Genomic DNA, 24,174 nt, shown 5'->3' on the forward strand with positions numbered 1-24,174 from the left:
TTTAAATGACAGTGGATGCAAGTATGTAAAAAAAAAATAATGCAGGGCAAAACCCCCATAAATGGTCCCAAAACACATGAAAAAAACATTTCCTGATGAAACACACTATCTTTTTATTTGTACACATGGTGGGTTCAAGAATAAATAAAAGGATAGTAGGTTTGAGTGTTAAAACAAAGAGTGAGTTTGAAAAGTTTTCAAATGGCGTAATTGTCAAAATAGAGTATAGGTCAAAAGAGAGCTCGAGTATTTTTCAAAAAGAGAGTGGATTCAAGAACTCATTAAATGAAAGTGCTTTGATTACCGATAAAAAGAGAATGGTATAAAGTACTGACAAAAAGACAGTTGGATAGAGTACCGCTAAAAATATAGTGGGTTAGAAAAAAAAGCATTTGCTTATGAACCAAAATTCTCTTAAATTAACAATCACAACAAAAGGAAAAATATTTAATTTTGCTGACGGTATACATTAGATACATCTGTTACATATATATACATACATACACATTATGAGACATAATTTTAAGAAGCAGCTAAATTTCTAATTCCAAAAATAGCTTCAGTTTCTCAAAGCAGCAAGCCTAGTAAAACAAAACATATAAAAAATTTTGATTAACAACAATACTTTTCAAAAATGAAGAAGGCAAAACAAAAAGTAACACTTAATCCTGATAACTAATTTTTATGAAAAGTATTAATAAACATTAAACAGTACAAATATTACTTAAACAAACACTCTAAATCACAAAATGCATGTAATTACTAAATTGTCACTTTGTCAAGAGGAATATTCTAAAAAAAGTGTGAAAAAAGTTTGAGTTAAACCTACAAGATCTATTGTAACAAGATAATTGCTAAATAAATACTTATTTAAATTTAAATATTTCATGAAATCTAACTATTACTCTTCTAAATTTTTTAATGGCATAACTATAAATAATATAAGTTTAATAATTTAAGTTAAATAGTATAAGTAGTTTAATAGTAAGCTGTTTTACATTTCAGCTTTTTGTTTTTTTAATTTGATTTGTCTGGTAAACAAAAATAGTGGCGTTTTATGGAACAGGTAACACAGTAGAGTAATTTTTAAGGCTATCCGTTATTTTTCTATATGGTAATGGTTGCCATATTGTAATTGATGTGCAGTTCTACTGCAACATAAATAAAATACCTACCTATATTGTAATGACACATTCTAGTTCAATGTTTCGTAAAAACAGCTTAAATGCATTTTCAGCATTTCTTTGGACAAAAACAAAATCTTTGCACATCATAGACATATTATGTTGCTTAGGTATAAGCAACTTTTTATAAAGGATATAATTATAGCTGTTGATTGATTTTTATCATCAAAAGGAATTTTATAGTTTTCTGATTTGGACGAAACGTTTAAGTTTCAGTAACTTACCTTAGTAGATTTAAAGGTCAGTTCTAGTAATTTATTCTAGAGTCTTCTTGATAATATTCTGCAAACATGATCTTTAAAGGGAATAAGAACTTGGAAGCTGTTATTTATGATGTACTATGAATTAAATTGGTAATGTGAGATAAAAAATTTGGAATACTAAATTTGAAAGCTAAAAGTTTAAAAGCAGATCACAAAACAAATATTGATTTACAATTAAGAAATTATGCATCTTGACGATATTTCCTAATATGATCTTATGCTACAGCATGTTTTGGCTGCATGCAAAAAATTTAGGGCAGCAAAGTAAAATAATCTATAATCTACAATAGTGATTATGAAACCGTACCCAGACATTTCTTGAAAAATTATCACTTTGTATTTTCAATAATGCAAACATAGTAAATATTTCTATTTTAATGCTGATTTTTCAAACATTTCTTATTTGAAACATAAAATGCCTTCAGTATGCTCTGATTCAAAAACAGCATAGCTAATTTATAACATCTTGGTTCACTGGTCTAAGTATAAACTAAAAGAATTTTAAGTAAAATAAGTTACCTTTTAGTAAGGGCATCTTCTTCTGCTGTAGACCTATCGGAGGTACGAGTAGATGATAATGAGCCAGTAGGAACAGACTCAGCTTGATTCAATTGATCAATAATATCTAAACCATTTTCTTCAGCAACCTGAGCAATTAGGGCATCCACTTGAGCAAGAGGAGTTGATGTGGTTGTAGCACTACCCATAGCATCTTCTACAACCTTGAGAAAATATAGTATAATAAAAGGAGGGCATGAAATTTCAATTCTAAAACACTAGCCAGACAAAAATTTTTGCTCGTTACTATTTTTCCAAAAAATATAAACATTTTTAAATGCTAATCTAAATAACTTTAATCTAAATAACTTTTTGGTGACCAAAACTATAAATGAATGTAGTAATCGAAAAACTGAAATACATTTACTGCTAAAAAAAGCACCAATATTATTTTTAAAATAAGTTCCAATGGTTCCAATACTGTCCATATACTATTAAAATACAAACAGAAAAAAAAATCAGAAAATTTAGACATAAGTAATTCTCACATACTTTTAAAATTTTATATTTGTATACTGCTGTCATTTAATACTAAAATACCATAGGTCAATTTCAGGCCTAGCATTAAACTCTAGAGGAGAGGTAAATAAAAAGAAATTCTGAGAAAATCATAAAGTGTCAGTTTTTAAAGAGTTTCCCTAAGTTGTCTTCAGTCTATTGTGTCAGTTCAATCCTCTCCCAGAGAAGAATGTGATTACTGGTAGATTAGCACAAACATTTATAAACTTGGTCACTTTAAAGGACAAATTATATTATCAGTTTCTCTGCTGATATATAATGAAAAAAAGGTTCAAATTGGCTCAAATATTTAATGTTCAGAAACCTATGTATATTTGTCTATAAAATAATAAATTGACAATATTAACCTAATTAACCAAATATAGTCAACATTGAATATGAAAATAAATATTAAAAAAACTTTTTAGACTCATAAATATTAACATAAAAATACCTACAGATGTTCGCACATCAAGATCTTCAAACTGCTGTTCAAATTGTTCCATAACTGCAGAAACCTATAATATATATGATTAAATATTTATATTTATCTCTTTACAACAACAACAAAAAAAAGGAACAAAAATACAATTGCCCGTATAGTAAAATAAATTGTCCATAATATATAAAATTTTAATATAAAATATTTCAAGTTTATAAAATAATTCATAATAAATATTTCATGGTTTATAAAATATTTCAAGAGATAATTTATTTATCTTATTGTTTTAATGTAAAAATTATTATCTTCTGGATTAAATTAGAAAAATTACTATACAGGAAAATCTCAATCGAACAAATGTTTCTCCACCCTTAAAAAAATATTAATGCATAACAAATTGAAACTACCAAAACTTATAATTTTCCATGTTCTTTTAGTTTTCCTTATAACAATAGAGATATTAAATAAAATAAAACGTAGAGATATAAAAAAAAAATAATAATTTTGAACAAAAGCAGTCAAACCTTATTAGGATTTTAGAATATGCATTAAGAAAAACATATTTCTGCTTCTTAAACAATAAATTAATGTACAAAATTTCATGATCAACATGATTATCATTATAAAGTTAAAAGGAAAAAAAAAACTTTATTTATTGAAATTTAAATAAATCACTTTTTCAATTTACCTAAAGTAAAAGTAAAAGGTAAGTAATATAAAATTATAAAAAATGAATAAATAATAAATATTTAGAGGCATAAGTTAAGTAAGGGGCCAAAATAAATAATTAATAATATAAAGATAAGTGGGCAAAACTAGTTACCCTGTTAGAGTGGCTTAGTAGAAAGAACAGATAAAAAGTAATAATAATAACTAAAAAAGGAATGAATAAAATGTGGTTTACAGTACTTACTATTTGGATGTAAATTAACACTTATAAATAAAATTTTCGATTGTTCAAAAATGCTGACACTTGATGAAAATACAATTATTCATTAAAATCTACACAACTAAAAGTAATAAAACTTTACTTTAAAAAATGTATACATTAGTTGATAATTATGAATATTTTGTTGAAGGACAATTAATTTGAAGGAATAATGACTTAATTATTTATACATAAATATTAGACAAGTATATGCGAATTAAGAAAAAACGACTTTTTATGCATAGAAACACTTAAAATTTCTAAGCACATAGTCATACTTCCTTATATTTGGTGTCAGTTGATTCCGCATAAAAAAATAAAATGGGAAATAATACATCATACGTCCAGAAGCAATGCCAAGTAAGTAAATAGATATAATTCTAAATTTTGCCTGTTCTAACATATATAACTAAATAACTTCAAAATAATTAGCCCCATAAACTTGAACAAGGACAAAATTCAACTACAGTTACTTCAGAGTCTCGAAAGTTCGAGTCTCAGAAGTCCAAGGTTCCCCTTAATTCGAGGTGCCAAATTTTCCCCCTAGCAACCAAAAGCGCTCTTCCCATTTCCTCTCGCAACCGAAAGAATGCAGGTGTTATTTTTCGTTTCTTCCTGGAAAGAATTTCAGTAACCCACCACCTTTTGTTCTCTTTGCTTTGGAAGGTGGCTACGTAGGGGTTGGTTTGAAAGGAATTTTCAAACCAGATCTACAAGAGTTTTATTCTTCCAAGTTCAATTGTACTAGTAGCTAAGATGTTAGTTAGGGATTCAATACACGTGCTTGATCCTTATCATTTTGGAAACTTATTGCTGTTGAAAGTGTTGCGTTAAGGTGCCTGCTGCGAAAATGAGTGGAAAAAAATAAGAGAAAATTTGTATCTATGATAACTAAATTGAACGCTATGAAAAGATTAGATACAGGTGAAACAATAAAAAGTGTTGCTACCGATTTGGGTGTTGGAGAGGTAACAGTTGGTGACTGGCGCCGCAATCGAATAAAAATTGAGCAGTTTTGTTCACAGAAGTGCAATGAGACTCCAGGAGAAAAAAGAAAATCTACGAGAACATCAGACTATGAAAATACTAGCAAGGCTTTATTTCTTTGGTTTACTCAACAGCGTAGCAAAGGTACTCCTATAAGTGGCCCTATTCTTCAGGAAAAAGCTGTGTTTTTCAGAAATCAGTTCAAAGAAGGAGAAGATTTCGCAGCAAGCGTTGGTTGGTTAGACCGTTGTAAAAAACGATATGGTGTACGTCAACTAAATATTTGCGGTGAAATACTCTCGGCAGATATGTCAGCTGTGCCGGCATTTCAAAAACGGATTGAAGACATTATATTGATAGAAAAGCTCACACCTGACCAGTTATATAACTGTGATGAAACAGGCTTGAACTTTAAGATGTTGCAATCAAAATCCATTGCTTCAAAAGAGGAAAATTCAGCTCCAGGTCACAAAAAACAGAAGGAACGATTAACCATTTTAGCATGCACCAATGCATCTGGAAATCATAAAATGAAACTGACTGTGATTGGGAAATCTGCCAAACCTAGAGCCTTAAAAAACATCACTAAAGAAGCCTTACCAGTACATTACACAAATCAGAAAAGTGCATGGATGAATCTAGAAATTTTCAAACAATAGTTTCTAGAACATTTTGTTCCAGAAACACGGAAGGCATTGAGAAAAAAAAATTTGCCTTGCAAAGCAATTTTGTTTTTAGATAACGCTCCATCTCATCCGGACGATGATGAGCTACGTTGAGGTGAAATCCGTGCTATATTTTTTCCTGCCAATGTTACAAGTTTGATTCAGCCAATGGATCAGGGCGTATTGGAAAATTTAAAGAAAAAATATTGACACCGTTTGTTACAACATTTAGTTCAGTCTGATGATGAAAGTGTTGTGGATGTTTTGAGGAATGTAGTCTGAGAGATGTTGTCTACTGGATAGCAGATACTTGGGAAGAAGTTCAACGTAAGACAGTAATTAAATCGTGGACTAAGTTTCTACCTAAATTGGTTACATCTATTGAGAAAATTTATGATGGTGATAGTGAAACAATTGTTTTGAAAGATTTGGTGAAGGAATTACCAGGCTGCAAAAACTCTAATGCAGTTGATCTAAATGAATGGTTAAATAGTGACGACAAGCTGGAAAAAACAGACTTAAGTATTATAGAAATGATGGAAGATGAGGAAGAATATGAAACAGAAGAAAACAACTCTCCGTTATCAGAAAAAAAAATCTCATAGTGAAGGTTCTGCAGCCTTAGAACTAGTCTTAAAGTATGCAGAACAGCAAACTGAAGCCACCCCTGCAGATGTTTTGCTTTTGAAGCGTTGGCTGACTATCGCATCAACAAAGAGAAGTAATACACTAAAGCAACAAAAAATTGACAATTTTTTTAAATTGTAAAGAATCTTTTACGTCATTATACTAAAGAATAAAGGATTTTAAGGTAATATGTTCATTTTATTTAATTTCATTTGTAGTTGTTAAAAATTTTCTACTTTTTCGGAAAATCCGAGTTTTTAGTAATCCGAGGTAGTGTGTCCCAATTACCTCGGATTTTCGAGACTCTACTGTATTTATATTCAGCCTAAACAACAACTTTTAGTTGATAAAACAATATTTTAGTTTCAAGGGTCTGTCCAAGCCAAATTTACTACCATCTAACGGTACCTTCACAAATTCAACTTTAGGAAAAACCGTAGTCTCTCAAAATACTTTTTCTTAAAATTTTATTTTTGTATCCCATAAGAAACGATAAATTCATATTTTTGGGTTGATTTTTAACATAATTTTTAGTTTTCACAAATTATGTCTAAATTTTCACAAAATAGGCACCTTTCAGAAAGACCTAGACAGACCCCTGAGTTTCCTCCAAATTATTTCAACATTTAACTACTTAGGTTCTAACTTATATCTTTTTTACTCCCTTTTTTTCTAAATATGTAACAAAATATTTTTGGTGATTAAAACAAGATAAAGAGAAGAAAAAAAATGCAAAATTTAAATTCAATAGAATAAAATAAATCTGTTAATGATACATCAGATATAAAAAATTTAAAAAAAAAGATTTTTCTTAATTGTTTCATGCAGAAAAAAAATTGTTTTTTAAAGAATGCCTTAGAATATGAAAAATTGAAGCATCAAAATTTCTTCTATTTAAAACATACACACACAAAAAGAAAGTTTCAGACCTTTTGGAGATCCATCGAATTAATTGCTTTATCTAATGCTTTCACAACTGATCCCATATTTTTAGTCACCTGAAAACAACATATTTCATTCCATTATATAGCTAAGTTAAACCACAGAATAAAGTACATAAAATTATTTTTAAAACAACTATTTTCTTTCATTCTTTAAAACAAATTTAATCATTCAAAAGTTCATAGTGAATTCATTTCAGTTTAAGAAATATAGAAAGGAAGAATTGTAAAGAAATTTATACTCATTAAGAAAAAGGGGAGACAATAAAAACCAAAAATAAAAATGAAATTAATAACAAAAACAACAATAAAATAAGGTGATTATATATATATATATACACAGGAGGTGAAGAAAATAATGAAAACACTTCTATACTAATAAATTCCTTCATATTTCTCCAGAAATACTTAACAAATTATTTTTTAACTTCAGAATTGTTTAGATCATGTGATTTCTCATACACATCAATGAAGTTAAAAGCTTTTATAGGTTTGAGAGATCCACAACAAATAATAAATTGAAAATAATGTTTTTGAACATCCTATACCAAAAAATGTAGCAATAGATTTACAAATTGTGACAGTTATTTTGGTTATTAGATGCAATAATTACACAAAATTTAGTAAACCTAGCTTAGATACTTATGGAGACATGAATATTTAAAAAAAAAAAAAAAAACTAATTTATTTTTATCTTATGTTTTTTGCTATAACTTTAAAAATATTCAAAAAAATTAAACAAAATTTTTAGAGTAACTTTTAGTAAATAATAAAAATATTTGTTTAAATTTCATAACAATTAGTTATGAAATGAGCAAGACTGAGAAAAATCGATTTTTTTTTTTTAAATTTTGTAGTAGTATTTGAGAACTAATGAAAAAAGTCTGATTTGAATATCTTAAAAATTTAAAAAATTTCAAGCAATTTTCAAATTAGTTTTTGTATTTTTTAAAAGAAAGATTAAAATGATAACAACTATTTCCACAAATATCAGTTTGTATCATAAGATGGAATTTAATGACAAATGATAATACTTTACAATACCAAAATGCGATTTAATAAGGGAAGAAAACAGATACTTTGAACAGATACAGAAAAGAAAAGATAATTCTATGGGGGATGATCCGCAACAATGCCGGTGTCATTTTTTAAAAATATTGCTTAATAGTATAACATGTGGGAAACCCCTTATCATTTCAAGCATTGTTTTAAAAAGTAAAAAAACTACTTATAAAACTGTTTAAACCTGTTAAAATTGTACTTTTTTAAAAAAGTTCCTGCGCATGCGCAGTATAAACGAATTACTTTAATTACTCATATCTTGTGCAATTTTAAATGATTTTTTCTCAAATTTCAAAGCAAGAATTTTGTAATTAATTTTAAATTGCTTTAAAAATTTTGTTACACTTTAGAGAATATTTTTAAATTTACAGCAAAAAAAGAAAGACAAAAAATTAGTTTTTCATATTAATGTTCATATCTCTATAAATATTTAAGTTAGGCTTATTGCATAGAATAACTAAAATAACTGTCCCACATAAATCTATTGCTACATTTTTTGGAATAGGGTGTTTGAAAACATTTTCCATTTGTAATTGATTGTCAGTCCCTCAAACTTCAAAAATCTTTAAACTCCATTGATATGTATGAGAAATTGCACAATTCTGAAGTTATGAAAAAATGTATTAGTATAGAAGTGTCTCCATTATTTTGTCCACCCTGTATATATATATGTGTGTGTGTATTATATCAGGGTTGGCAGGTTTTTGACATGTGACAGTTTTTGACAGTTTAAACCATGGTTTAAACCGTCATGTCAAAAACCTCACTGTCAAAAATGTCGAAAATGTCAAAAACCTATATTCATATGTGAAATTTAATTAATACATAAAATTTATATATTTTTTAAAGGATAGTGTTTCTAAATATGTTCTAGAAAAAATAAATTTAAAATTTTGAAGAAACACTTATATTTTGAATAGTAACCAAAATCTTGTACTTTTGAAAACTCACATCTTTTGTAATATTATGTATTCATTTTCATGTGTTATTGAAAATCTGCAGTGATATTATTAAGAAATTTATTTATAACCAAATTTAGTGTATAGTATAGATTATACTAAAAATTAGACATTTTTAAAGATAAACATTAGCAGTTTTGTACATTAGACATCTTCTTTTAAAGAAAAATCTTTTTAATATTCTTTTAAATATTCTTAATAATCTTTTTAACATAAGACAATACAAATTTAAGTGCTTTCTGTTAAATACACAGAGTAGTTAGTGTCGATTTACAGTATATTCAGCCTATTCATTTACTATGCTGAAAATTTAGTTTATCCAAATACTTGTGAATTTCATTTTGCTGAATACTAAGTCTTGTTGAATATCTAAATATTCAGCTGTTGAATAGTTACTTCTTGCATTCAAGATATGCATTATTTGTATTCTTAATACAAGTGGGGAAAAAAAATTAAGAGATAAAAATTGTTTTAAAATGATAAGTGTAATAATTATAAATAAATATAATAAACAATATGAATTATATTTATCATTATTCATAAATATAACTATACTTTTAAATTCAAATTAACATACTGGATAATAAAGATATTCGGTAAAACATTAAAAAAAAATTTTTATACACTTGTATCTTATATCAAGTTTGTATTTATACAACATAACTTGTAAGTTCCTTATAAATATTAGTTATATGTTCCTTATATGTCAAAAATGCATAGTAATAAACTTTTAATTTTCTTAAGTATCAAAAAGAAAAAAAAAATTTTTTTAAATATAAATATTTAAACAATTTTTGTGCAAAATTTTTCTGCACATGCATTTGAATATAAATTTCTGAGATTTTAAATCTGTTATTTTACCTTAATTTTAATTAAAAAATATTTTAAAACCTGCTGATTACCTATAGTATAATTAAATTTCAATATAATGCATGGCAACTGTTGGTAGTTTTGAAGTTAATATATTTTCTTGGCAAACTTCAGTTTTTGACATTTTTGACGGGTTTTTGACGGTTTAAACCAGTATTATACCCTTGTCATGTCAAAAACCACTTTTTGACGTCAAAAACCCAACCCTGTATTATATACATGGTGTTGCATCTAAAACATCATCATCCTTTAAAATTTAAGGAATTAAACTCTTCAAGCAAACCATTGACTATAAGTATAAATCGTGCCATTGATGTAAACCATGTTGAAGTGGCTCCAATTGATACTGAGCAGAACGCAAATGAAAGTGTGTGAAAGGGGCAAAAAAACTATGTTACATTTTCAACTATTGACAGTAAATCCTTTAAAATTTGCACCAAAGCTGTGCAAAATTTATTGCAACATCAATACAGCCATTTGCCACAGTGGAAAATCTAAAGCTTATCGAAATGGGGTAAGGGTTTTGAACCCAAGATATAAGTTGCCTGGGAAGAAAATACTTTTCAACCGTAGCTATCCCAAAATTATATTACCGTTAGGACCGGTATATAGCTACTGTTGGATTAAAAAATGGGGGCACAAGTAACCTGATGAGTCATCTAATGATCATCATCATTGTTTAAAATTTAGGGAATTGAACTCTTCAAGCAAACCAGTGACTATATGCATTAATCGTGCCACGGATGTAGATGATCCTCCAGCTCCAGTCGATGCTAAGCAGAACACAAATGAAAACTTGAGAAAGTGGCAAAAACTAGGATAGACTTTTAACCATTGGACAGTAAATCCCTTAAAAATTGCACCGAAGCTGTGGCAAAATTTTTTGCTACATCAATGCACCCATTTGCCACAATGGAAAATCCGAAGTTTTATCAAAATGGTAAGTGTTTTGAAACCAAGAGATAAGTTGCCTGGTAGAAAACACTTTTCAACCACAGCTATTCCAAAATTCTATAAAGATATGGTTGAAAAGATAAAGACTGGAATATCTTCCATACAGAGTTGTGATCTGTTGGACATCTATAACCAACACTCCTTTTCCAGCAGTGACTACTCATTAAATTTCCAATGAATGGCAGCTTATAAGTGCGTGTTTAAATTACAAGCTTTCATAGAGAATCATACATTAGAAAATTTAATTGAAATGTTAACTAATACCTTAAAAGATTGAAATATTGATATTAAAACATTGCCTTCAATAACATCTGATAATGGCACTAGCATTGTTAAAGCTATCAAAGATCTTAACATAAACCAGATTTGATGTTTTGCGCACAAACATTGGCATTAACCAATCTCTGCAAGTCTTCCCTGAAGAGAGCAATTTCTCGATTGAAAAAGCTTCAAAATACTATTTCTCATTCGCAGAAGATGAAAAAGAGATTTACAGACAGCTCAAAAGCAATTGAGTAATGACTATTGAAATTTACCAATTGCATGCCCAACATGTTGGTGGAGCACAACAAAACTATGCAGACAAGTTTTGTCAAAACAGCTTCCTCTCTGCAAAGTTTTGCTAGATTATCCTACCAGAAAGCATTTAATGCTTGAAGGATCACATATTAATGTGCTTTAAGATTCATGACTATAACAAATATGCTTGAAGAAATGACAAAATCTTTAAGTGGTAGCAATTATATCACAGCTAACTAACCTGTGCTCCGCAACTATTGAGTAAAACAAAGAAAAATCTTCAAGCTAATGACACAGACTCTGAAATTAGCATGGTTATCAAAAAAGAAATTCTGGGTGCTCTTGAAGCCAAATGTAAAGATTCTTCAATGGTATTGACTCTGGATCTTTGTTCATTGTGTGACCCAAGATTTAAACTTCAATATATAGAAAATGCCTCTTAAGTTAAAAATAGAGCAATTGAATTCATGGTTGCTTCATATACAATATAAGATGAACAACAAATAAGCGTTTCTTCAACAAGTACTCAAACACAAAAAAAAGGTCTTTCAAAGTTCTTTGCCCATTAATGTGGTGGAAAAAACATAGCTCCTCCTTTCCAAAACTACAACAAATTGCAAGGTGATTCCTTGCAATACCAGGTAGAAGTGTGCTATCAGAAAGTGTATTCAGTGTTGCAGGCAATGTGATAACTAAAGATTGTGCATATTTACTACCTGACGAAGCCTGGATGCAGATCTTTTTAAGTAAAAATTCTAAATATGTTTAAATGTGTTGTAAAACTATGAAAAATTGTGTATAATATTTAAAATTATGTGAATAAAAGTATTCTGTTTCTAAATAATTATGCTTCATAATTTGTTGATTCTATAGGATACTCATCCTATGAGCTACTCCTAAAAACATTGGGTATTTCTTTGTAAATGATGTTCTTTAAACACATAAATTTTTTTTTTGCAAAAAAGCTAGCATTTATAATATGCATAACAGTTAAATTACCACGGAATATCATAATATCAGGATATAAAGTAGAAAATAAATCACAATATCAAATTTCTGATACTGCCTAGCCTTAATATGTACATATACATGTATATAAATATGCATATATATATACACACGCATATATATATTACATGCTTCTCAAAACAGTAACAGAGACTTCAGCATAATGCTCAAAGTAAAATAAAAGATATGTCAATACCCCTTTCATAGTGATTGCACTTTGAACTTTAGATGATACTGCATCAATTTTGGAAGCCATTCTTAAGTAGTTAAGAGCCTCATTCTTTTTACGAATGGCGTTTTCAGCATATATTTTAGCCCCATCCAAATTTCCTTGTTGAATTGCCTGAAAAAATTTATCAAATAATGTTTCTTACTTTTTAAAAAGCAGTAAGACAAAAAAAAAAAAACATTTTAAACAGCATTTTAAACATGAAAGAATTTTTAAAATGATTTTCAATGATAGATCTTTCACAAAAACTATTTATTAAAAGCAGTTAATGATATTGAAAGTTAATCATCTTAGAAACTACTCACACAAAAACAAAATTTATCTTTTCATAGTTAAGCATTTATTTTTTTATTCTTTGATTAAATTAAAAACATTCCTTTTGAATAATAAATATACTGTATATTAAAAAATTTATATTAGAGCTTTGTGCTTATTATATACTATTGTAGAATACTTCAGCTTATCATGTTCATTATGAAAATTACTTTATGATACCTGCTTGAAAACAAAACAAGAGAGCATTTCTTGCCATTAAAATAATTTATAACATGCTTGCTCCCTTTAAAAGCTGCATCATCTCTCTTTATAGGACGCATTAGCACAATATAACACTGCTATGCATTGATTCTGCTTCTTATGTTCCAATGCCTTTTTTTCGGTTTCATAATGCAGTTTCAATGTTTTTTGTTACAAACACTTCCAATATAAAACATATTTCCTTATTGTAAATTTGTTCAGCACTCATATTTATTTTCCTGCATCTTAAAATTTCAACACAAAATCTTCAGTTATGAATGTATTACTAATCAATTTCTTGCCTTAAACTGTTATTTGGAGAATATCGTATCTTTGTTTGAATCTCATTAACTACCCACTCAAAGCCTTGAAATCATCCGATATTTTAAGCCCTAATGATATTGAATCATGTTTATCCTTGTCTTCCTACACCAGCATTACAGAATGGGGAGCAAAATCAATTGGTGGTACTTAAGGTCGGCTGTATGAATCCAATACAATAGAAAGGAAGGGTAAAGAAGAATCTGGTCTAGCCACACATTTCATTAACTGCAATTCACACTTCTCTTTCCTTTTTATTATCATCCTGGATAATCCACAACTAGAATAATCCTATCTCGCTTAATTGAAAGTCAATTGTATAATCAGTTGCAAAATATGTAATAATAACTTCAATGTCAAGTTTTGCCAATTATCTTCAAATTTATAAGTTTGTTTCACTCATGAAAGAGAAGTTTCATGCATTTATAAATCATTTTAAATAAAATGTTAGCTTTGAGAAAAGAAAAAAAAAGCATAAAGCATTCCAGCAACAGTCAATTATAGAGACAGGAGGGTCATAGAGTTTAAGGCACCACACTTTTGAGACCAACAGCAGAAAATCTATGCATAAATGAGATTGTATAGATCAAATACCATTTAAAATTGTTGTGAAACAATTTCTTAGGGTTGCCAGAATGTGAAAAATAATTAGTGTGTACTTTAAGTAATCTTGATGTCTGTATTAAAAAAAAAATCCTTAATAAGAATTTAATACTAACTACTGCTATTAAAAGGTCAAGGAAGGTTGTTAGAAAACACTGCTGATACTGATTTGCTGAAAATGAAGTGAAATCAACATTCCTTGAAGTAAAAAGTAAACTGAAAAATAAGCTATAATTCAAAATGAAAAATACAATCAATGAACTGAATAAGTTTCCTAACAGAAGAAAAATTAGCTGCACACAACATAAATTGTACTTTACAAGTTGAAGATTAGAAAAAATTTAATATTTAGTTGATACATCTAGCATATTGTAACATCGCATGTAAAAAAAATATTAAACAAATTTTCCTTTATATATATATAAATAACTCCTCTGCATGTATAAATTAAAAAAAAAACATTCAAAATCTTAGTGGAATTTTAAAAAAATAGACAATTAAGGTAATAAAGTTCGACTATAAATTTAGAAACCGAAAATATTAAAAAAATTAATCAGGAAATTATTCTTTTTACTTGATATTACAAGCAATGTATAAATTAAGTTAAAATATGATAATAATTTTCCTAAAAAATAATCAGTCTAAGGATAAATTGATTAAACATACTTAAGGCAAATTTAAAAAATAAAAATAGTAATAATAATTTTGGAAAAAGTGTAATGATTTGAATGGTAGTGTCTGGTCACTAATAATTTAGGATTTGAACTAACAGAAAAAATAAAATGCTTATTAAAATTAATTTTTAAATTATATTTAAAACTCTTACTTTTTTAACTTTATTTCTTTGAATTTTTTCATCCTTTTCAGCTTTCTTTGATAATCTTTCCAACTGTTTGCAACTGAACTATGGAAAAAAGTGAAGCAATTAAAATGCTATGTGAATAAGAACAACAAAAAACACATTTTTGTCTAAAAATCATCAAGGATTTAGTTCAGAAAGCAGTGTCAAATATTTTTGTATGAATCTCAGTAAGTCAAGCCCAATGTTGTTTGATATTTGCCCATTTGATAAGAGAATAAGTCTTCCTTTTTTCAACCTTTCTGTTAAATGCTTCCCATCATAGAAAATGTTTTCCTAGCGTCGTCCTACAGGAAAATGGCATGTAGCAGGAAAATTTCAGTACACTATTCCTAAAAGGTTCTATGTTTGGTGCATTAAGTACGTTGATGCATGTAAAGTGCAAGATTTTTAAAATTAATAATGCATTCTTTGAATAGAGAGCACCTCGATTGCTGTAGGAGGCTCCACGGACTTGACTTGGAGATCGCAAGATATTGGAGTGTGAGAGAGCTTTTGGGAAGATGACTTTGGTCTTTTGTTATTTTCTATTTTTATTGTTCCTCTGTGTTATTGTTTGTATTCCCTGCCATTGGAAATTAAAAAAAATAACGCATTTTTGTAACATTAGAATAAGTGAACTTAATTAAGAATATTTTGTTTTAAATTATATTATCTTAGAATTGTGATAGGAATTCCAATCATTATCATTCCAATCATTATCAATCTAAAAATTCACACATATTTTTTTAATACTTTATCCTTGGATTGGATTCCCTTAATACTTTATCATTGGATTGGATTCAGATTAGATAACACATCAGTTGGTCAAGTTCAATTTATACCTACTGATTTTGAATTATTATGAGTTATTTGAATTATTATTGCATTATTAGTTATTTGAGTTATTAAATTATTTTGCATTATTTGAACCTACTGAGAGGAAGTAAAGTGATATACCTTACCAGGAAAAAGCTTATAATTACTCATGGAAATTTTTATCTAAGTAATAAATAAGATGAGTTGAAACATATTATTTTATTAATTCAGGCATAGAGTGAGAAAAGAATAAAAATCCTGAAACATATATATATATACAAGCAAATACATAATAAAATATATAAATTATGTGAAACTTTTTCGCACAAAAAGAAAACATATAAAAAAATTTAAATATTATTGAAAGTTTTTTTAATATACACGTACACTTACAGTCTAACAAAGCCGTAAGCTTTCTATTTCAATCATGATTAAAGAGAATGAAATAATAATAAAGTTTAAAAATTTAATGTCTTCTAAAGTTTAGAAAAATAGTAGATTCTCATGCCTGATTAATTAGAGTAGACTGGATTTTTTCCTTTCAGATTAAAATTTTTCTTAACCAACATAGAAAAAAATCACTATAACATGTATTAAACAGCTGATTACTAGCTTAAATGTTACCAAAAATCCATATTTGACTTTTTTTTAAGTGGTCAACTGTGTAAGGCCAAACTCATAAAAGGTTATACACATTACAGCCTAGTTAATTAATTAAATAATAGCAGCCGAATTATTGCTACCATTTTTGCATAATTAAATAATTTATTCAATTTTATCAGAGCATCTTTCTATTCCAGTTATAGAAAATCAACTAACTAAATAATAAAAGAGAAATCAAAGGAGGCCTTGACAGAATGTCAAAAACTCACAACATTGCCTTTTTGGCATGGACAAAGTGTAAATTCTGTCTGGTAAACAAGTAGAATACAAAAATTTACATGCAGTTATGTCTTCTAAAAACAAGTAAAATGTGTAATAAAATTCATAGTTTAATGATGCATTAATAGATTACAAGTTTTTAACTGATAATTTATGCAAGGTCAAAGTTTAAATTTTTATTTTTGGTGAAACTAAAACTTGATTTTATCTTATTAAGATTGCAGATTAAGGTTTGCTCTATTTAGAAATTTCTGCTGAAATCATATAGTAAGCTACAGTGAAAAACTTTTTCACTAGTAAAACATAGAAAATTAATCTATAATTTTTAACTTATAATTTATCAAAAAACATTCAAAGAGGATAGACTTTGTGTTATTGAAATCAAATCATTACAAGAGATAAAGGAAATTTTGGATAAAATACTGCATTTGCATCTATTGTATTAAATAGCGTAGTACGTTTTTGTATTTTTATATGGAGAGAGAAATTTTCTATTTTTGATTCTTGGCTACAGCACCTTAAAATCTTCTTAGCAATAATCAAACCATGGATATTTTATAACTGCTTTATAGTAAATCTATGACACCATAGTTATAATGTTTTTAACCTCCATTAAAAATTGCATAACAGATTTAAGTATCTCTTCTCAATAAGTCCATTTGTACAAGTCTAACGTTAAAGAAAATTTGTCAGTAAGCCTAATCAACCATGTTCAAGTTAAAGCAAAACACTGTAATTTTCTCCTATACTCCCATAAAGTAAATATACTATTAATACACATTAATAGGCTTAACTACCCTCTAATTATTAATTTAAAATGTTTACAAAATTAGAAGACAGCGAAAAATTTCTAAATTAAAAAATGCAACAAAACTTAAAAATATTAAAAAAAAACAAGACATTATGCATACACAATTTTTAAACTATAGGAAGATATTTATAAATAATAAATAACAAACTTACTCTCAGTTGAAACATAAGTTCTGAAAAAGAAAACATGCATAAGTTTTGAAATTATCCATGAATATGATTAAATTTTTATACTATTGCATAATTATTTATAGGGTTGAAAAAAAAAATTTTTTTTTCTCCAAAAAAAAACAAGGCTTTTTGTCAGGTTAAACAGGCTGTTTAAAACTAATTTCTGTTCTTGCCCCTTAAACTGGTTGAATATCAAAGATTCGGGCAAATACCGAATATTCGGTAGCGAAATACACTGGTTATCATAAATTAAGGAAAAATCACAAAAATAGCGATAACTCTTTCAAAAGTAAGCCAAACCGTGCAAAATTTGCATATGTTGTCCACTAAGAGTAGCTGAGTAAAATTGCAATATGCAAATTAGTGGCGCTGCACTCGGCTTACGTCATCTGCCTGGAGCATAAAAGTCCAAGTTTGAGAGAAAGCACACAAATTTTACTGTGATTGCGACATTGAAAATCTGAGATAGCCAATTCGTAATAATGACCTCTAGGCATCATTTGCCTGAAGAACTACGATGGAGAGCCATCGGGAGACTAGAGGCAGGGCAGAGTCAATCAGAAGTGGCCAGATGGCTAAATGTGAGTCCATCTGTGGTTCATAGACTTTGGAGGCAATTTCAAACCACAGATTCGGCATCTAGGAGGTTCAGTCAAGGACGGCCAACTGTTACGACCAGTGCCGATGACCGATATTTGACATTAAGTGCACGCAGGAATAGAACCGCTACTCCGACACATCTTAGATCCTCTCTTGCTGCAGCCACCGGAAGGTTGGTGTCAACGTCAACTGTGCGCAGAAGGCTCCACGAAGGTGGTCTGTATGCGAGACGACCAGCCATTTGCGTGCCGCTCACATCACGCCATAGGAGAGACCGTTTGCAGTGCGCCCGACAACATGTCCACTGGACGTCAGATCAATGGAGGCCTGTTCTCTTTACGGATGAGTCCAGGTTTAGTCTAGAAAGTGACAGTAGACGTTATTTGATATGGAGAGAACCTGGGACCTGTTATCATCCATCAAACATCCGTGAAAGAGATGCATACGGAAGAGGCAGTGTCTGTGTTTGGGGAGGCATATCCTTAGGAGGGCGCACATACCTCCATGTCTTTCCAAGGGGAACCGTGAATGCTCAGGTTTATCGAGACAACATCCTTGATGCTTATGTGCGCCCATATGCCGGGGCAATTGGTGATTGCTTCCTGTTACAGGACGATAATGCAAGACCACACAGAGCTCGCATTGTTGATGATTATCTTCAACAGGAAACAATTACTCGCATGGAGTGGCCAGCTCGATCCCCGGACTTGAATCCTATCGAGCACGTTTGGGATGCTCTAGGGAGGCGTGTATCTGCCATCAATCCGCCCCCTCAGACCCTTGCCACACTTGCAACTGCTTTACAAGAGCAATGGCTCTCACTTCCTATTGAACTGATAGACCGCATAATTGAAAGCATCACACATCGCTGTTTGTGCTGTATTGCTTCTAGAGGCAATCATATTCCATATTAAAGGTACTTTTTCTATTGCAAACCGATACTTCCAATTTGTTTATTTTATACATGTGCTAATTTCTATACTACTATTAATGTCTGATAATTTCTTTTTATGTTGTTTAATACCTTACTATGTGTTGTATATTGTGGGTAAGTTTCATAAAATTCCATGTGTAATTTCTTGAGTTATCGCGATTTTTGTGAATTTTCCTTAATTTATGATAACCAGTGTAGCAACACTTTTTTTCAACAAAAAAAAAAAAAAAATCATTAAGAAACATTTTTTAATATATAAATAAGTTTAGTCTTTATTGAAAAACAATCAAAACTTAGCTTTATTATTGGTAAAGGGAAAATAACTTTAATAAAAATGTTTAACCCTTTCGAGCCGACTGTCACATATATGTGCCAGCAAGAAACGCGCTCACTTCCCGACCGACACACCCGCGTGTCAGAGAGTTTTCTCGTTCACCCCCGACTGTCACTTATTTGTGCCAGCGTTTCGGAACGTTTTAAAAAATGAAATTTCTTCCAAAAGATGGCATTGTATGTCCATATGGTTTCAGATACATGTAGATTTGACCTTCTACTCAAGATGAAAGTACAGTCACGTGGTTTTTAAGGGAAGGAGTGGAGGGGGGGAATGTTTAATGAGGGCTCTTTAAATTAGCACGTGATATTTATTTACAGTAAGTAAGGGAGTTTTTTTTTCTCTCGCTACTTTCGATTTTCGGATTAGTTTTTAGTGGATAATTAGATCTTGTAGGCTTGAATTTTTTTTCTCTTTACCGTTAAAATGTCGAAGCGTCGAAAAATTTTGACTGAGCTGGAAATAGAGGAAATTATGCAAAATATTTCAGATATTGATTCTGAAACAGATTCGGATAGTAATGATAGTGACACTATAATGAAAATAAAATGTGTAAAATATACATTTAAACAAGAAATAACTTAAGTAAATAAAGTATCCATAGAAATATATATAAAGCTTATGACACTTAAATACTCTACAGAACAATATTAAACAACGCGCTGATATTTCGGTAATTTCATGGAATTAGGCTTAACATCGAAAAACCCTCCGGCCCTGGGGAGACACACGCTAGAGAGACTGCCGGCCTCAGCGGTAAGCGCGCTTTGCGTCGCGAAAGGGTTAAGATTATAAAGATAATCCCTATGGCAGAATTGCAGCTACATTGTCACAGAACATTATATAGTTCATACAGAATGATTTTTCTTCTGAACAGTAAAAAATTTTACTTTCCTCTTCTACAGAAATTTACAAAGTCATATTTGTATAATTTAGGTAAAATTACCAAATCAACATAATATTTGAATCATGCATTTAGATAATCACTTTTGAATGCGCTCAATTTGCACGAAAGTATGGTAAGTCAATGTATTTTTATTGCATTTTCGGCAGTTATTGATATTGATTTTCATTTGGTTTTTAAATAATCCGTTATATATCAAAGAATATGGAAAATTTGAATCGTGCATTTCAGTATTTACTTTTTTTAAGCCAATAATTCTATCGAATTTTTGGCAGTTATTGCTATTGATTTCTCCATAGTTTTTAAATCTGATATTTTTTATAAGATATTATTTATTACTTAATACAATAACCTAATCTCAAAATGAAACACGCATTTGAGGAGTCCGATTTGCGTGATTTCTTCATAGATCTTTTTTTCCGGCAAACACTACTACGGAGTTCATGGTTTTTAATTATGTTTTTTATTGTGATGATTATTTACAAAATGAGAAGAAGGAAATAATTTGTATGTCTCTCCCCCCAACAACAAAATGCATGAACAACACCCATAATATTAGAATAATAAAATATGACATGTTTAATTAAAAAAATTACATAGTTTTTATAAACACAGCACTTTTGTTATTTTAAATTAGTAACATGCATGTTTGTTATTATTAAAAGCATCTTGCAGAAAGATATTAGTGCTGGAGTAGAGAGTTTTGTCGCACATAGCCTGAAAAAATTCTGTCACAGGAAAGATAATTAGATATTAAGATAATTCAAAATTTTAAGAAAAATAAAAAACTGACTAACAGATAATAATAAAAAAAAAAGAAAACTAAAGTTTTAAAATTAAAAAAAAGAGAAATAGAAAAAAATATTGCCTTAGTTCTTAAAACGAGACTTTAATACTAAAAATAATATTTTCCAGGAAAAACTATCCATAAATCGTTGGAAGAGATGTTTATCAGAAAGGCTTTTAAAAAAACAGCACTATCACAAAAACACTCATAAAAAATATTATATACAAAAACAAAACAGAAAAAATAAAAATTGATTTTAATTTTTGAAAGAAAATTATTAAACTAAACATCTCAGTTTAACCTTCTGTTAGTCGCACGCACCTCACAGGTGCATCCCTACTGCACTTCCACCTCCTTTGCCGTCAATAGATTTTTTCGGGGGTTGAGCCTAATGTTATGTTCCTAACTTCGGATTACTCAAATGTCCGCGTAAAACCGACCTTAGAACATGTCGATGGAGAGTTGGAACCGCTCAAATCACCCCTCTGGTGCAGCGCGACCATTGACGCAAGTATTATGGATATAATATTCTTATGAATTAAATATATATATTTTATCTCATTTTCTGTCCTTCTCAACGTAGCAGGTATAAATGGTCAAGTTATATACACAGAAAATGGTTACAGAGTAAAAAACCGCAGAACCTTCTTGCGTCAATTGGTTGAACATCTTGTGATGGAGGAAGAGATCCGACGCGGGAGCAAGAAAAATTTATCTTCGGTACTTCGCTAAATAAGTTTTTTGATATTTATTTTGAATATTTATGAAGAAAAATTTTTTTTGGTTCTGAAATATAACTTTAACATTGAGAATCTCTGTTTTCTATGTTACCAGTAATCTGTCTTACCGGACAGGAAAAAAGGGATAATAAAAGAATAAAGTCTGTTAGAAATGCTCCATTAAAAGGCTGTGTTATAGTTTATACAGAAAAACAAGCAAAAAAATTTGTAAGTTTAAAATTTTTCTACCCCTTGGCGATTGTAGTTAGTGTGACAGATTACAAAACGGAAATATCCCCAAATGAAATAAGTAGAAACAAGAACAGAAACAATTATTCAAGCACAATAACACAAATCAGTGTTGACTGATTTGTGGTATGTGACACTTTGCGATGACTTTAACAACGCATGAAACATTCTTCTATATCCTACATCAAGAAAATGTCTAAGGATCTTTACTTCCAAAATGACCTAGTAGAGTTGAACAATAAAAAAGTCAGAGAAATGTTTGTCTTGAAGTGAACACAACATTATAAGATTAAAATCCATATAGTGCTCTGTAATATTGAAGAGGTACTAAGAAACAGCAACAAAACGGTGTAAGTATTCAAATAAAAAATTGTGAGAAGTGGTAACTCGAAAGTTTGCAACCACAATGTCCCTTGGAAAGTCTAGAGTAGGACTGGGTTTCAAATTTAGCATCACAATGCATCCTTACTCTAACATCATGATGCTTTGCAGCATTTTGTATTCAGTATTGATTGATTTTGAATTCTTGCATATTTTGAGCATTTGATTGATTCAATGAGGCAATTATATTCTTGTAATAATAAACTCAACCATCAGTCACCTAACAAATAAAGTGTAAAAAAAATGCTCTACAATTGTCTAGTGGGGACATTTCCATATTGTGATCTGGCCTGCCAACTACAACCGCCAAGGTGCCAAATAGATTTTAAACTTGCAAATTTAAAGAAAAAAAAAACATGTAGACTCGGGGGTGGCTACGAGTTATACCTTTCGAGTTGGTCCCTTTCTGTGATGTTTTTTTTAGTTTCTAGTGGGCCACTGCCCGGAAGTTTTCAAGACTAGGTGATAATTCTGCCACAGATCACGATACATAAATCTTCTCCCTCTAGTTATCAACAGTAAATTGTATTCTTTTTAAATTTATAAATAATATAAGTAACATGAGGCATCAGTGACATAACACATTGAAAAATTAAACATTTCTAACACTAATGATTAGAAAACATAACCATCAGGTTATATCTTCTAACTACTGAGGGTTATTTTTCCTTTTTTCTAAAACTGATTTTAAATTTTAATTATTGAAATTAAAATGTCTTTGAAAAATATCGGTTAAAAAGCGATAAACGGCTGGATTGATTGCAAAAAACAACATTGGAGGATTTATACAATTGAAAGAAATAATGTTTCGATAACTGAGAGATTGAGCAACACTTCGATTCTCGATTTATAGGGGAATAAGATCTGAAAATTAATATTGAAAATATAAACCAACAACAGTTTCTAAACCCAAAACAGTTTTATGCTTGCAATAAATAAAAATTACTTAAATAGATAAACAGACGAGAGATAAGGATTTAAATTGAATTTTGGAATAATGATTTAAAAGAATAATCTCAGAAAAAAACACATGAGTATAAAGAAAACGAAACTAAGGTAAAGAGAATGATCATGACACAATAATTTAATACCTTGCATATCAGGCATTTTTGAAGATCAGAAAAGTATTGAAAAATGTACAAAAAAAAATACTCTGAAGGAAAAACAACAAAACGAGTGTATTAATTCACACAAAAAGAAATTCCGTCAAAGATTTCACTCACTCCCTGTCATAGAAGAAAACAAACAGATTGTTGCCACAATCAGAATTTGACGACAAAATGAAAAAAAATAATTCGCCTTCAGATTGGGGGCACACTGAAGAAATATACGCAAGGATGATTCTCCTTGCATACGCAAAACGCGTAAGCAAATTCGGAGATGAGAGCAAGACTACGATTGGCTGATCTTCATGATATTTCCCCTCTGAAGTTCTCATTTACATGTCCAAAATCGTATTCACAAATTTTTTTGTATGCAGCTAGACTAGTCCATGCCCCGTTTTCATGTCTTAGAGCTTTCTCGCCATGTTTCTCTCCTGCACAGTAACGCTAGCAACGCTCGTATCCGTCATCTGGGGAGAAGACCGGTCTCATGGCTTGATCCATCCCCT

At 29.6% G+C, this 24,174-nt stretch overlaps 1 protein-coding gene across 1 annotated transcript; it reads right to left on the bottom strand.

Annotated features, from left to right (window-relative positions):
• Nucleotides 1-433: 433 nt before the first annotated feature.
• LOC107443985 (charged multivesicular body protein 1a) lies at nucleotides 434-23,839 on the bottom strand. Its single transcript, XM_016058028.4, has 8 exons — nucleotides 23,654-23,839; nucleotides 17,637-17,656; nucleotides 14,961-15,038; nucleotides 12,662-12,808; nucleotides 7,082-7,150; nucleotides 2,962-3,021; nucleotides 1,967-2,169; nucleotides 434-581 (listed from the first exon to the last, which is right to left on the bottom strand). The coding sequence occupies exons 1-8, from the start codon at nucleotides 23,667-23,669 to the stop codon at nucleotides 560-562; spliced, it is 615 nt and encodes a 204-aa protein (XP_015913514.1). The 5' UTR covers nucleotides 23,670-23,839; the 3' UTR covers nucleotides 434-559.
• Between the last annotated feature and the right edge of the window lie 335 nt (nucleotides 23,840-24,174).

This window comes from Parasteatoda tepidariorum, chromosome 11, assembly GCF_982258835.1.
Source record: "Parasteatoda tepidariorum strain Cologne lab strain chromosome 11, Ptep-v5.0, whole genome shotgun sequence".
NCBI classification, from domain to species: Eukaryota; Metazoa; Arthropoda; class Arachnida; order Araneae; family Theridiidae; genus Parasteatoda; species Parasteatoda tepidariorum.